This window comes from Xiphophorus maculatus, chromosome 4, assembly GCF_002775205.1.
Source record: "Xiphophorus maculatus strain JP 163 A chromosome 4, X_maculatus-5.0-male, whole genome shotgun sequence".
In the NCBI taxonomy this organism is placed as follows: Eukaryota; Metazoa; Chordata; class Actinopteri; order Cyprinodontiformes; family Poeciliidae; genus Xiphophorus; species Xiphophorus maculatus.
This window is the reverse complement of record NC_036446.1, coordinates 18,124,118-18,138,145: the sequence shown is the minus strand read 5'-3', so window position 1 is coordinate 18,138,145 and position 14,028 is coordinate 18,124,118. Positions and strand designations below refer to the sequence as shown.

The following is a 14,028-nucleotide window of genomic DNA, read 5'->3' as shown; positions in this document are numbered from 1 at the left end:
ACACAATGCGAGGCTGATCCCATCCAAAACGAGGATTTATTTAAACATCTGCAGCTGGAGAAGCTCAGACTTATTAAGGTCTGATTTTCAGTTTAGTTAAACTATTTTTTTTTTGTCTACTTTCGGGGGGAAACAGAGGAATGGCATCAACAGGGCTACACGACTGTGATTATATTTTGTTGCTAAATGTGTCAAATAGTATTTTTAAAATTCTGGAAACAAATCAAAAACATATTTACTATTTAAACATGGGAGAGGTCGCATGGTGGTCTGGAACTCTCTGTGTTATCGGAGGATTCATTTGCATTCACGTTTAAGGATCAAGGAGAATCAAGTTAGCAGTCCGGGAACCACTTGAAGATTGATAAAAGTCTCACAACTCATTTGAATTACACGAACAGGCTCTTAATCAGGTTGCTCCTTAATGCAACCTCGTGAAACAGTTCACACGCCTCTAAATCAATGCTTATTTTTGCTAATTTAATTCAAAATGTGCAGGAAAAATTTAAAACCCCTTAAGAAATAGCAGCAGCAGGTGGCGCTGATCAAAAGCGGCATATTAATCAGTGGGAGAATCTTACTGAACAGGAAGAGCAGAATTTCTTAAAATAAAAACAACAAAAAAAAAGCAGTTTTTTCAAACGTTATCTAAATTTAGAGCACATTTTAAGTAGACTGGCTGTTTTCTTCCCACCGTGTCAGATTAAAACCCCTGAATATTGGCCAATATTTGGATAATGAGGGGGAGAAAAACAACCGGACCAACTAAACATCACGTGGAGTGCGCATCACACTTCTCTTTCTGCGCCCCCTTCCTCTCGGTTTTGCCTGAAGGGCGCAGGCTTTCAACCAGAAACAGGCTCAGACCCAAACACAGAACCGCCGCTGGTTCTGCTGCAGCTGGAAGACAAAATGTGGCTTCGAGAGGAGCTTCTGAAAGCCATCTGGCACGCATTCACGGCCCTGGACGTGGACCACCGTGGGAAAGTCTCCAAATCTCAGTTAAAGGTGAGTTTTAATTTCTGTTCAGTCTGACCACAAACACTTGTTTCAGCACTTTTGCATCCTGTATGATTCTGCTTCTAAGTACTTCTGTGAAAAAATAATGAGCAACTTTTCAACTATTTCTGCAATTTATTGGGAAATCAATTTTATGATATTTACGTTGATCGACTATTTACTGTTTATACCGGAGTTCCAAACAGTAATGGCGTCCGTGTGTGCAGATATGTCACCACTAATTTAGTTCTGATTTTGTTTCATATTTTATTTTTTATAATTTTACATCGCTTGTATTGTAATAGTAAACAAAATCTCTTTGGTTGCCTTCTGTTTTTTCTCATGATAAAGATTTAGAGGAATGTTTTGTGTGTTAATCTGCTGTTACCAGATCTTGAAAAGTAATTGTGGGAGATTTTAGGAGTTTCTGTATTTAATCTTCTCTTCTGTGAATGGTTTTGCAACTAAATACATCTAAATTTGTTTTGCATGTCATGGTTAAAACAAAATTGGATATAAATGACAAAATTTGTCTACTGAGAGGAAAAACTCTTTCTACCTCCAGAACTGCCTTAAATCCTTTGTGGTACAGATTTATTAAGGTGTCTGAAAGATTGTTCCCAGATTTTGATCCATAGTCACATTGATAGCATCAAGCGGCAAATGCAGACAAATCTGCCCATCAAACCATTGAAGCAAACCATTGCTCTAATGGTTTGGGATTTGGTAACCTTGGAAACCATTGGATTTTACGGTCAAGCAATCAGTTTGAGAAAATTAGAGTTTTGTGACATGGTCCAGGTTCCCTCCGCCCCGGAAAACATGCTAAGCCTAGTGGTTCAGTGGTTGGGCAGTTATTCATCCAGCGGCCCGTCGTGTTTTTGAGTTAAAAAAGGTTTAAATTTGATAGGAAATTTGAAAATATCACTTGATAATTATGTGTTATTGAAAGATTGGAGGAGTAATACCTGACTACCAACTACAAAGCCTTAAAAAAAAAAAAAAAAGCAAATATTTTGGGGGCACAAGTAAAGCTTGGTGGCCCTCCAGGCTTATGATGCACTGGGGGAAACCCTGATGGTGCGTTATTCTACTGGAAGCAGCTGTTGCCTTTTTAGCGTTTTAAGGTGTAAAGCAAGCTTCACTGGCTTCTCTCATGAAAACTAGACAAGCGTTTTATTTTTGTGGCTCTTTGTCAGATAAAATATTATCAGTGCTGCAAAGTAGCAGAACTGAAATGAAGCTGATGACCTTTTGCAATAGTGCAGCTGAGAGCACTGAACCGTAATCTAAAAGCTTAGAGATGTCACTGACAGGAACTGAAGGATCGCTCGGCTAGTGATGCGTGTAGATGTGACAGACTATGGTATAACTACTGTTCCCTGTAGATCTCATCGTTATTTTACCGGACTCTTGAGTTTTGAATGAATAAGTGCTGTCACATTCACAGTTGTGCTCTGGTTTATTTGTTGCTGTGTAGGTGCTCTCCTACAACCTGTGCACAGTAATGAAGATCCCCCATAACCCTTTGACCTTTGAAGAGCATTTTAAAGAAGATAATAAGGGACCTCTGTCTAATGAGGGCTACATGCCTTACCTCAACAGGTACATTCTTGATAAGGTGAGGACCAACAGTGGTAAAAAAAAAAAAACCTTTTTAATATCACTGTCACACCCTGAAACCATGTTTTTAAAATATTTGCCCAGTTTGCAAGAGACATAAAGTATATAGAGACATAAGTAAAATTTACCTGTGTGAGCATTTATATGTAACCATTGACTCTACAGTTTTGCAAACTTGTTTTAAAAATTTCAAAAGATATTTTTCATTCAACCTAGAACTATGTTTCTTGAAACGGGCGTCTCTCAAAATATCATAAGACGATGTAAAATGTGTCTGTTTACATTTCACTACAAAATGGTATGCCAAAAATTAACTATGCAATTTTAAATAAACATTAGAAAAAAATTTTGTTCTTTTTTTTGGCATTACATTAATATGACATTTATTAAAATTCCTGAGCTGCATTTTCACGTTTTGCTGAAATTTTGAGGAATCGTCTTTGATGATGAGCCCTAAGTATTTGAGGTTGGAAGGCCTCTGTGCCATCGCCCTAATCTTTGTCTCCCAGATTCACAATAATTCAAGTGAGTCTTGAATGATTTAAAACAAATCTACAAAATATAAAATTGCATCTTCTTGTGTCTTCCTGGCATCAGGCGGTCACTGCATGCTGGCATTTTGGATCATTTCGCTCGGTTTGTTTTGCTACATTTAAGACGTTCACTAAAATAGACTGCTGGAGCGGTCCAGCAGTGAGACTGGACCGCTCCAGAACATCACTATTACTTCTGGTCAGAAGGAAAAATGGTGATCAAATTTGAATATTAGTCTAAATCCACATCTTCTAGAGATAGGAATGCATTTGAACTTAATCATAGTTCCAAATTACAAAAGAATGCATGATTCATAATCTGGGAGTTGTAGCAATGTGGTTCATGTGAGGTGAAGAAAATGTACATTTATTTTTTATATTGTCATAATGCTTTATGAACTCTGAAAGACTGTCTTTCTTTTGGTTTATTTTCTTATTATTATTTTTAAAATAATTTCAGGCTTACCCAAAATCTAAAGTAAACAAAATATAAATGTGGACTTCTCTGAGACAAAGATCCAAATTTAAAATTTGTGAGTTATAAAATAATGTGTACAGGCAATCATGAATTTTTTTCTGGTGTAATAATATTTGACCTTGATTAAATTACATGGTTCACAAAGTGTACTTTAAACATGATAATTTACTTGCTCTGATCAATTTTCTTTCATTTGTTAGAAATTAAATGTTTTGTTAAAAATGATGTTCAGACTGTTTACCAGTTGTCAGTTTCATAACTTTGCACAATATTAGGTCATAATGTGGTGACTCATCAGACTTTATCAAATGATGTGTCTATTACAAGTATAGTTTCTTTAGTTTATCACGTGTCAAAAAAAAAAATCCTTCTGAGGAAAAAAATAAAACTTGCTATTTAAACATGTAAAAAAACAACAAAATAAACATAGGTTTAGGTTTTTGAAAATTGAATAATGTAGACCTAAAAGCAAATATGGGATTTTTTAAAACTTTAAATTTCAGATAAGTTCTGTAAAATAAGTAAGTAAGCTATTTTAAATTAATTATCTGGTTGATTATTTGCCAAAAGCTAAAATGATAAAACTCCCGATTGAAAAACTAGTGAGTTAATTATTTTAAAAATTAGACGAAATAAATTTAATAGAAAATAATAAGGTGATCAAGACTTGTTGACACTGTATTTTTTTATTTGTGGTATGTTAAAGAATAATTTTACTATAGCTTCTTTATATTGTTGCTTTTCCAATCATTGATTCAGTGGAATATAGTTTTACATTATTGAAAGATTTATTATACTTCTGTGCTGAAATGTTGAAAAAACAAATTAATCTCATGATCCCACACCTCCTTTGCACCAAATTAAAATGACTCATCATCTAAATGTGGAAATGGTTGCAAATTCTGAGTAAGATGTTTTCTCTAATTTTTACGCAAGAGTGGTCTCATAAATATTAAAATTAGCTGTGGCTCTGATAAGTTTTAGTTGACTCAGTCCAGCTAGTAAGCAGCACAGGCTTCCTTTGTTGTGCTGCGAGGCGTTTTTCTTCCCTTTTCTCTGCCAAACTCTGACTTGAATAAAAATGAGCCCTGTAACAACATCACCTCACATCCTGCAGACTTTAAGGTTTTCAGAGGAGACCAACAGCAATCTTTTTGCTCTGCACTTGTAAACAAGCAGGTCGCTGGCGTTTCTCTTTGACTCCTCTCTGACTCTGTGTTTTCGTCCACAGGTGCAGGAGGATTTCGATGTGCTGGAGTTCTACCGGATGTGCTGGACTTTGTGTTACAAAAAGAATATTCACCCTCATCGTCTAATCATCTCAGATGCTGATGCGTTCAAAGTCTGGTGCATTTTTAACTTCCTGTCGGAAGACAAATACCCGCTAGTGATTGTCTTTGAGGAGGTGAGGAAGAGGCTTAAAGAGGAATTTTGTAATTCCAGCTGAAATTCTGTAAATCTGTAAAGGAAGGAAAACAGATCCAAATATCTGGATTAGACGATGCCTTTCTGTTTCCGCTTTTCTTTCCCTGATTATTTTCAGAACCATTCTTTTCAATTATTTTTAACTTCTCAATTCTGACTTTTGGATCATTCAGGTTTATAAAGTGGATTAATCACAACAGACGGGACGATTTTGTGTCTCAGACAATTTAGAAAATATTTACCTTTGAATTTGATCACAAGCAGAAACTGGGCAATTTGTCTCCATTTCTTTTGTTGGATTTGGGAAAAATACCAAAGATAACCTGGTAAACAGTATTTTAGCTCAAGTAGTAGGATCTGAGCTGAAAACTTGGTGCATACAGTAGATGATCTGATGAAGGATGAGCAGGCTTATTTTTGCAGGATTATTTTCTATTTCTTGAAGAAGTGACTTTCAGAAAAGGATCTTTTGCTGTAGATATGTTTTTACTCTTAACTTTTGTGAAAAGCTGCACAAAAACTGCTGACATGGTCAGGTGCAAGCAGTTGTCAGGCTTTGAGAGATGTGCTGTGGAGGCATTGCTTCAGACTACTTTAAAATGTTATAATCCAATCAGGAGACACATATTGAAGAGATTACGGTTGGTTTCAAGAATTCTACTTGTGTTCTCCGAATCATCTTGTTCTTGTTGTGTTCTTCTTTCTGGCCTGAAATTCGCTCATGAAATCTGCGGCCGTTAGTTTTGATTAATTTCACCCTCGGTTGATACGGAGTTCTAACCGCGACGTAACAAACCATGAAATTCCCGCCACTGTGCTGATATTCCAGGCTTGTGTTTATACATTATAATCTATTATTATTATGACTTTTTGAATGTAATTTAATATACTGGTCATGTTAATTGTTATTACTTTTGAGAAAGTGGACGTCTTCCTAGGGTTTTTCCACAGGTATTTCTCGGCAATAAACAGCATTCCTACATGTCACCAAAAAGACTAGAAAGAAAATGTTGTAATTTCAGAGCTGTTCAAAAATAACCATGTGCTTACGTTGCTTTCAAGCTTCAGCTAAGGCTATTTTGTCCACCTGTGAAGGTCGAGTATTTTCTGCGAAAGCTGACGGAGGCCATGGGAATCGGGTGGTGTGAGGAAAAGTTCACAGACTACAGAATGCGGCAGAACACGAAGAGCTGCCTGACTGTATGGGAGCTGATCGAGCTGGTGGGAGTCATCTACTTCAGCAACGACGTGGACCGGCAGATCCTGTCCATGGGCATCAACGAGGTGTTTTCGGAGCTCATCCTGGACATTCTCAAGCAGGTTGGACGGGACGCCGCCGGTGGGGGCTGGTAAGAAGACATGCAGGCCTGAGGAATACCTCGGTTCAACTCGGTGTTGTGCTTTAAAGGGCTACATGATGAAAAAAGGCCACAAGAGGAAGAACTGGATGGAGCGCTGGTTCGTCCTTCGACCCACTTCGCTGACCTACTACGTCTGCGAAGACCTCACGGAGAAGAAGGGAGACATCGTTCTTGACCAAAGCTGCTGTGTGGAGGTAAAGTGAAGTTTTTATTTTAAGATTTAACTGCGAATAAATAGTCTTGCACATTCATTTGATTTCACTTTCATGTGATGTTTTTTTTTTTTGTCCTCTCCAGTCTCTGCTAGACAGAGACGGGAAGAAGTGCCTTTTTATTATTAAGTGCCAGGACAAAAGCTTTGAGATCAGCGCTTCGGACAAAAAGAAGAAGCAGGAATGGATTCAAGGTACCGAGTAGACGACTTCCCCAATCATCGTGTCATTTTTTTAAACGCCTGTCCCTGAGCTCCCTCTCCACATGTTTTCCGGCAGCTATACAAACGTGCATCCAGCTGCTGAGGCTCGGCCTGCTGTCTCCGCACCGCGAGGCGCGGCTGAGGCGTCGGGAGCTGCGGCAGAAGCAGCAGCTGGAGGACCAGGACCTGACGGAGAGGATGAAGAACCTCCAGGCGGCGAATGAGGCCAAACAGATACAACTGGAAGACATGAGGCTGGTCTGTGATTAACACCCTCCAAATATTTTCAAAGATAAATCCCAATTGCAAGTCAAGCAGTTATTCAGTCTGTCTGTGGACCTTGGCTGTGCCTTGGAATAAGAAATAAAAATATTACAAAACTGGGAATGAGGGAAAAAATTTTGCATTAATTCAGTTGAACTTAGCTGTTGATCACATCTGCTGTTTTTTCCCCCACATATTGTGGTTTATCTCACAAAACACAGAGTAAAAAGGGAAGTAAAACTTTTTATGCAAACTGCCTAATATATCATTTAGAGACACCTGTGTCTGTTTGAAACATGGTGTGAACGCCCAATACTTTTAAAGCTGAGGCGGATTATTTCTCATATTTCACTTCTCTTTTTCTTTGACCACTTGGCTGTTTTTTTTTAAATGTCAAACCATGTTTCATATTTACAAGAGCTAAAAATGGTTTTGTGCAGAGTTATATTGGAGCCCTGCGTGCTGATTTAAAAAGGAGTTACTTTATAACATCCTCTTTAATCAAACCTCAGAAACTATATAAACGGTTTTTGTGCTGGCTGTGGCCTCGATTCAAGCAGAGCAGTGACGGCTCCTTCCTCTGTCGTGCTTTGCAGAAAATGGAGGAGGCCAAAGCCAAAGCAGAGCTTGAGGAGCTCCGGAGGAAGAAAAATCAGTCAGACCTGCAGGATCGGTACAGATTAGACCTGGAGAAAGAAAAAATGGTAAAGGTTTTTCCTCACTGCTTTATGGGTGTGGTATCACATCACTGGTGTAAACGCGTAACGAAACTTAATAACGAATGTAATTATGATGATCACGACAAAGGACATGTGTTTGAGTTATTATTTCCATGTTGGTGTGCCGACAGAAACGTGAAGTGGACAAAAAAGTTTTTTAAAAATCTGCATAAACAAGAGGAACTTATCCAATACTGAGAATGGCTGCTTAAATGACCTAAATAAACCTTAACCTTTGAATAGGGTCTAAAAAAGGAGCTAAAACATTTCACTTCCATGTTGAGCAATGTCTTTATTTCACAGGTCAATGTGCTGTTGTTGAAATTGAGCATAGATGGCCAAGTAGTGGTTAATCACGGTTATGTTTTAACAAGGAATGCAATTAATTATTCACCGACGGGCTGGTTGGCTTGGATAACGTCTCAAAAAATGTCACGAGTAAAATAATCAAATAAGTAAGGATTTTTTCATAGCGTTGTATCTGTGACAACCTGAATTGTCTCCTAATCTCAAAGCTTTGGGAGTAAAACCAAGACTCCACATGAGATTAAACTTTAAATGAGGAAACCATGGTTTCACAGCTAATCATGTGGGAAAAGTTTGGGAAAATCCAGGGGATTTTGTTTCCTGGTTGAGGAGAAATTCGGCTTCTTTCTCTGTCTTGACATTAATCTGATTTTTCCTACATAGGGAAAACCGAAAAGCAAGTTCCTACACATGCATTTATCATCTTCCACATTGTTTTTTTTTTCTTTTCTGGAATTTATGTATGTTGCATCATTTCAGGAGTTGCAACTTTTTTTTTCGCTCCAAGTTCATTAAGTCATATTTGGGAAACATCGCATGAACTGGAGCTCCACAGCCCTCATCCCAACATTTTAGTGTGTCAATTTTAGCTGACTCACTAAAATCGTGTCATCTATTTCAGGTGCGGCAGGAGATGGAGGAGCAGATGGCTCAGAAGTCCAGTGAGCTGGATCAGTACCTCCAGCGGGTCCAAGAGCTCGAAGACATGTACCACCGGCTGCAGGAAGCCCTAGAGGACGAGAGGCAGGCCAAGCAGGATGAGGAGGCCATGAGGAAGCTGCAGGCCAGGTCTCAGAAACAAACCTAGGATGACCAAGTCAGAGCATCGAGATCAGATCAAGCCGTTAATAGTCAGCTTTTTAAGTCTACAAGAGAGCTAATGATTACCTCTCTGTCGTGGTTATAGTGAGTGAGTGTTTGTGCAGTTTTGTATCGAGTTAAGCAAACTGTAGCTGCGATACAGTCATAAACAATACAGGGAAAAACATTTAAAAAAAAAAAAAATGCAGCATGGATGCACAAGTATCCAACTGTAATAACTTGATTAGCAGGTTGAGCAACCTCAGAGACTCAGGGGCTTCGTAAAAGTTTAACTGTTGGCATTAATAACCGGTATGTAAATCAAATCATTTTCAAGTTGGTTCACATTCATTTTATGGTGCCAATACGCAACAAAATGTCAACACCCTCCTTCTGATCAAGCATGTGGCGACAGTGCAAAGGAAAAACTCACTTTTAACAAGAAGAAACACTCAAAATCCGCCTTGTTGGTCAACTGTAGCTCTTTTTCTTAGAAATCTGCCCTGTTCAATATTGTGATGCTTCCCTGTTCTTCTAAAACTCACAGGATTATTTAAAGATAATATGAAGCGCGTTTGCTGTCTGCTTTTTAACAGGTTATTGGAGGAAGAGGCGGCAAAGAGGGTGGAGATGGAGCAGATCTACCTGAAGCAGCAGAGGACGCTGACTCAGACGGAGGCGGAGAAGGAGGAGCTGATGGCCGAGCAGCTGGCCAAGGAGAGAGAGCTGCAGGCGGCATCTCAGCAGCTGGACAGACTGGAGAAGGAACGGCAGGGGGCACTGGAGCAGTATCAGGTTCATAACCGGTCATAGATCAGACAGAGGCGGGGTGAAGCAAATATTTATGTTTTTAGCATTGCAAATGAAACATTTTCCCTTTGATAGTAGAATAAGGTAGTTTAAATAATTACATTCCCTACTAAATAACATTTAAAACAATAAATTAGAATGTAAATAAAAAAGAAAGTATGCAACACGGATAGAATCTGTTCAACTTGTTGAAAAACGTTAGTGTGTGGAGTTTGCTGACATCTAGTGGCAAAGTTTTAAACTACAATTAATTTTGTTGCTCACTCTCCAATAAAAATTCTCACTCACTCACTCACTCACTCACTCACTCACTCACTCACTCACTCACTCACTCACTCACTCACTCACTCACTCACTCACTCACTCACTCACTCACTCACTCACTCACTCACTCACTCACTCACTCACTCACTCACTCACTCACATATATTTCTGGGACATCCATTGGATATGATTATTGATATAAAAGTCAAAGTGTCCTGCTTTTTACATAAGTCATTGTTGGGAGATAAAATGTTGTAGATAAATTAGGTTGATAAAGACCATAGCTGATAGATTCAGAGTTTTAGTCAGTTTTTATATTTTCAATCAAGCATCCTGACATTGGGATTTTCTCCAGTCAGACCAAACACAGAAACATCTGATATGTTTTCGGAAAATGTTTGTAATAAGGGGAGAGAAAAGGGATTAAATTTGTCCATTCATGGCCACTGTAGAAAGCTTTCAAAAATAAATTTAAATTCATTTTAAGGGAACAAATGAAAATTTAGCAGAAGCTAAATATAATTAATAATTTCTGACAGTATGTCATACTAAATCCTTATCAATACAGAAGAAAATATATTTTTAAATGATCTATCTCCGCCTTTTCTCCTCTTATAAAGGAGGTATCACGAAAACTAGAGCGAGCGGCCAACAAGACAAAGACTTGGAAAGATAAGGTGGCTAAACACGAGGGGCTGGTTCGTCTCATCCAGCCAGGTAGGATAAATTCATTCCTCCTTTAGCTGTAAGGGTCTACAGAATGACCTGGCATTCTGTAGGTCAGAGGTCAGGAACCAGTGTTTCTCTCTGTGGTTTTAAGCACAACTTACATCCGTTTTTGCTTTTTGGTTTAGGTCATAAAGGAGCTCAGAGAATCACTAACTGGGGCCCGGCCTCGTTCACCGACATTGAGCTGGAGCTGAGGAAGAAGTCCTGGCAGGAGAAGAAGAACCAGGGAGCTCCGGCTGAGTGATGGATGGTCCGAATAAATCAGTGACCTCACATCATCAGTTAGTTGAATTCATCAGTTTTAAGTTAGTAGTGAAACACCACATTACCTGTCTGACTTATTTTGTCTGGACTGCGTGAATAAACTGGACTGAATTTAGGTTTTAAGAAACTTAAATCTTAGACAACAGAGAGGAAGAAGCTCAAAAAAATGTTTCTCAAGATTCTAGAGACGATTCATCCAATTGTTTAAAACGGCCGACTTCACTACTTTTAATGCAAGAAATTAAGATTCCCATTAATTTCTATTTAACTCAAAAGTACTTAATTTAATCTGTTTTAGTGTTTGAGTCTTCAATCTAAACTGGTTTTAACATAAATAACATGAACTGATATTTGAAAGACTCTAAAAGTCAACAAATTATCTGTTAGTTCCTAAAACTAGTATGATTGAAATATATATTTTGTAATAAACACCATTCAGTTTTGTATGCCAGTGGGAGTGGATTTCTGTCTGATTTCTGCGTTAAATAACCATTTTTATAACAAAAGCTGTCTTAAATGTAACCACATTTTTTCAGTTTTATATTAAAGCCTTTGTAACTTCTGCTTTATCCACTAGGTGGCAGCACGTGAACGGGACATTTTGATTTGTATTTCCTGTGCAGGAGCAGAAGTCTGTGAAACACAAACAAGTATAAAATCATTGCTTCAATAGTATTTCAGTATATTTAATGAGTGGCTTTTGTGTTGTTTTTCCCCCCGTTGTTCTTAACCCTCTATGGCATGGCGTTGCCCTCAGGCAACAAACCACATAGCTGTACCTCACATTGCTCCTTTATTTTATTTTTTGGGGGGCATGATTTTTGACATATTTTTGTCCAAAAAATAGTTCTTTTATGAATATAGTTTTTGTTTGATTTGTATTTCATTTCTCATAATCAGTGTAGACAATCTTGGTGTTCTAGACCAATGTTACCCTGAGGCAACAAACCCAAATCTGGTTCCAGGAGGTGTCAGAGTCCGATTTTATGATTGACATGTAATTAGGGACCACCAAGCTCCCAAAGAATGCAGGAAAATATTTCTTCCCCACAAAAATAAAAAGTCATGCCATAGAGGGTTAAATGCATCACATGCCCTGCAAAAGTATTCGCACCCCGTTAGGATTTGTCAGGTTATGCAATGATATTTTATGCAACAGATCAACAAAAGATGGATAAATGTGAAGTGGAAATAAATATGGTTTGTCTTTTCATGCAGTCCCCTTTTACTATGGTACTCCTAAATAGCAGAAAATCTAATGAATTCTCTTCAGACGTTGTAAAGTGTCACGGTTTTTATTTATGTTTTTATTTTAGACAACATTAGTGAACAAACATAATCATGAAGACTGAGACACACAGCAGACAGACAGGTCAGGGAAAAAGTTGTGGAAAAACTTAAAGCATGTCTTGGTTATAAAACAACATCCCAACTCTAAACATCTCACAGAATGTTGCTTAATCCAAAAGTGGAAAGAGTGTGACACAACAACAAAGACATTGTCATCCACTTAAAATGAGAGTCTGGGCAAAGGAAATGTTCATCAAAGAAGCAGCCAAGAGTGCTATGACAATCGGGTTTTATGAAAACGTGGCAATAAGAAAGCATTAAAAGTATTTTTTTTTGTTAAAGTTTGCCACAAGCTGCATTGACATCACAAAGAATACAGATGTTCTAATTGGGCATCCAAAATGTATTTGTTTTGCCCTACATGGAAAATGCTGTGTGACTGAAACCTGTCAGACCTTACACTGAACATATTATCCATGTGGTGATAAAGGTGGTGGTATTATGCTGAGGGGATGCTGTTCATTAGCAGTAACAGGGAAGCTGGACAGAAGATGGATTGGGCTCATTACAAAGCAATCTTGAAAGAAAACCTGCTAGATCAGCTGACTTAAAACTGGGCCAGTGGTTCACCTTCCAGCAGAACTCTAAATACACAACCTGAACTGCAATGAAATAGCTTAGATCAAAGCATATCCAGGTATTAGAACGGCCCAGTCAAAGCCAAAAACCCTTAATATTGTTTTTCACAGATGATCTCCTTCTAATCTGACTGAGGCTGTAGCTATTGTGCAGGAAGATTGGAAAAAAATCTTAATATCTAGTCATCCTAAGCTGGTAGAAACGTACCACAAAATACTTGCAGCCTTAACTGCGCTGGTTCTACAAAGTATTGACTAATATTAAAAAATATTAAAGTTTAAGGTTTCTAACATGATGAAATGTAAAAAAAATAAAAACAAATTATTTATTATCCTTGCAAAATATGTTTGGAGTGTATGCAAAGTGTACAGTGATCAATGAGCACATTAGATTCAACTGCATGTAAGTTTCAGCAAATTAAGGGTAAACTTGGATTTAAACACGACATGTTCAAGTGTTTTAAATATTTGAAACATATTCTAATACCCATGTTCAGGTCTAGTTCAAAATCATCCAGAAAATTTGGCATCTCTTCGTTTTTTCCTCCTGGAGGACTAAAAGATATCCTTCTTCTTAGTTGCTTACTAAAAACTACTGCTAAAGATGGCTGAAGTATCTCAGAGTTGTAGGTGGGGAAATGCATGTTGAATTTGAGTCTGGAACAAGATGTAGCAACATCTGAAAGCTTTGAGCTCCTTCTGTCATCGTCTGAGTTCAGATTTCTAAAAGGCGCTGATGTAGGTTATGCCCTAATCTCATGAGACAAACCGACACAGGAGCTGACTCAACCTGCTGCATTACCTCACTTAAAACCACTTCCACTCACTCGGGTGGATCAAACTTTTCAGAGGGGAACCTGATAATACCCGATGTTCAAACTGATATCAGCGAGACAAAGCGTCACGGCAGTTTGGTAGATGCTGTATAATCCGACTTATTGTTCCAGTAATCGCAACGGCGAGATTAATTACCCCTAATGCACGCGACGTGCAGCAGTAAGATGCTGGTGTCAAAACAAATCACTTTGAGCAACAAAGGGCCTCTGTTCGCCTCACGTACGTCTCACGTTTTGTCCTCCGCGCCGTCGCACTTCGGTTACAGGAGCATT

General features: G+C 38.3%; 1 protein-coding gene across 3 annotated transcripts; it reads left to right on the top strand.

Moving 5' to 3' along the window:
• Positions 1-816: 816 nt before the first annotated feature.
• Positions 817-11,742, top strand: swap70 (switching B cell complex subunit SWAP70). Of its 3 annotated transcripts, none has more exons than XR_002752690.1 (13): positions 817-1,008; positions 2,480-2,620; positions 4,865-5,038; positions 6,154-6,378; positions 6,467-6,613; positions 6,717-6,825; positions 6,911-7,092; positions 7,695-7,802; positions 8,746-8,912; positions 9,521-9,719; positions 10,619-10,715; positions 10,853-11,032; positions 11,569-11,742. XR_002752690.1 is itself a non-coding variant. In XM_023333027.1 (13 exons), the coding sequence occupies exons 1-12, from the start codon at positions 913-915 to the stop codon at positions 10,969-10,971; spliced, it is 1,764 nt and encodes a 587-aa protein (XP_023188795.1). In that variant the 5' UTR covers positions 817-912; the 3' UTR covers positions 10,972-11,008; positions 11,569-11,742. The 3 variants fall into 3 exon arrangements, 2 of the variants coding, with proteins under 2 accessions (XP_023188795.1, XP_005812160.1); XM_023333027.1 differs by having other exon boundaries at positions 10,853-11,008; XM_005812103.3 differs by lacking the exon at positions 11,569-11,742 and having other exon boundaries at positions 10,853-11,442.
• Positions 11,743-14,028: the final 2,286 nt, after the last annotated feature.

Bases quoted from the DNA above. Each gene is read 5' to 3' on its own strand.
- swap70 (XM_023333027.1), top strand. From the start codon at position 913: ATGTGGCTTCGAGAGGAGCTTCTGAAAGCCATCTGGCACGCATTCACG. The intron at 6,379-6,466 runs GTTGGACGGGAC...TGTGCTTTAAAG, and splicing joins TCCTGGACATTCTCAAGCAG to GGCTACATGATGAAAAAAGG. The intron at 9,720-10,618 runs GTTCATAACCGG...CCTCTTATAAAG, and splicing joins GGGCACTGGAGCAGTATCAG to GAGGTATCACGAAAACTAGA.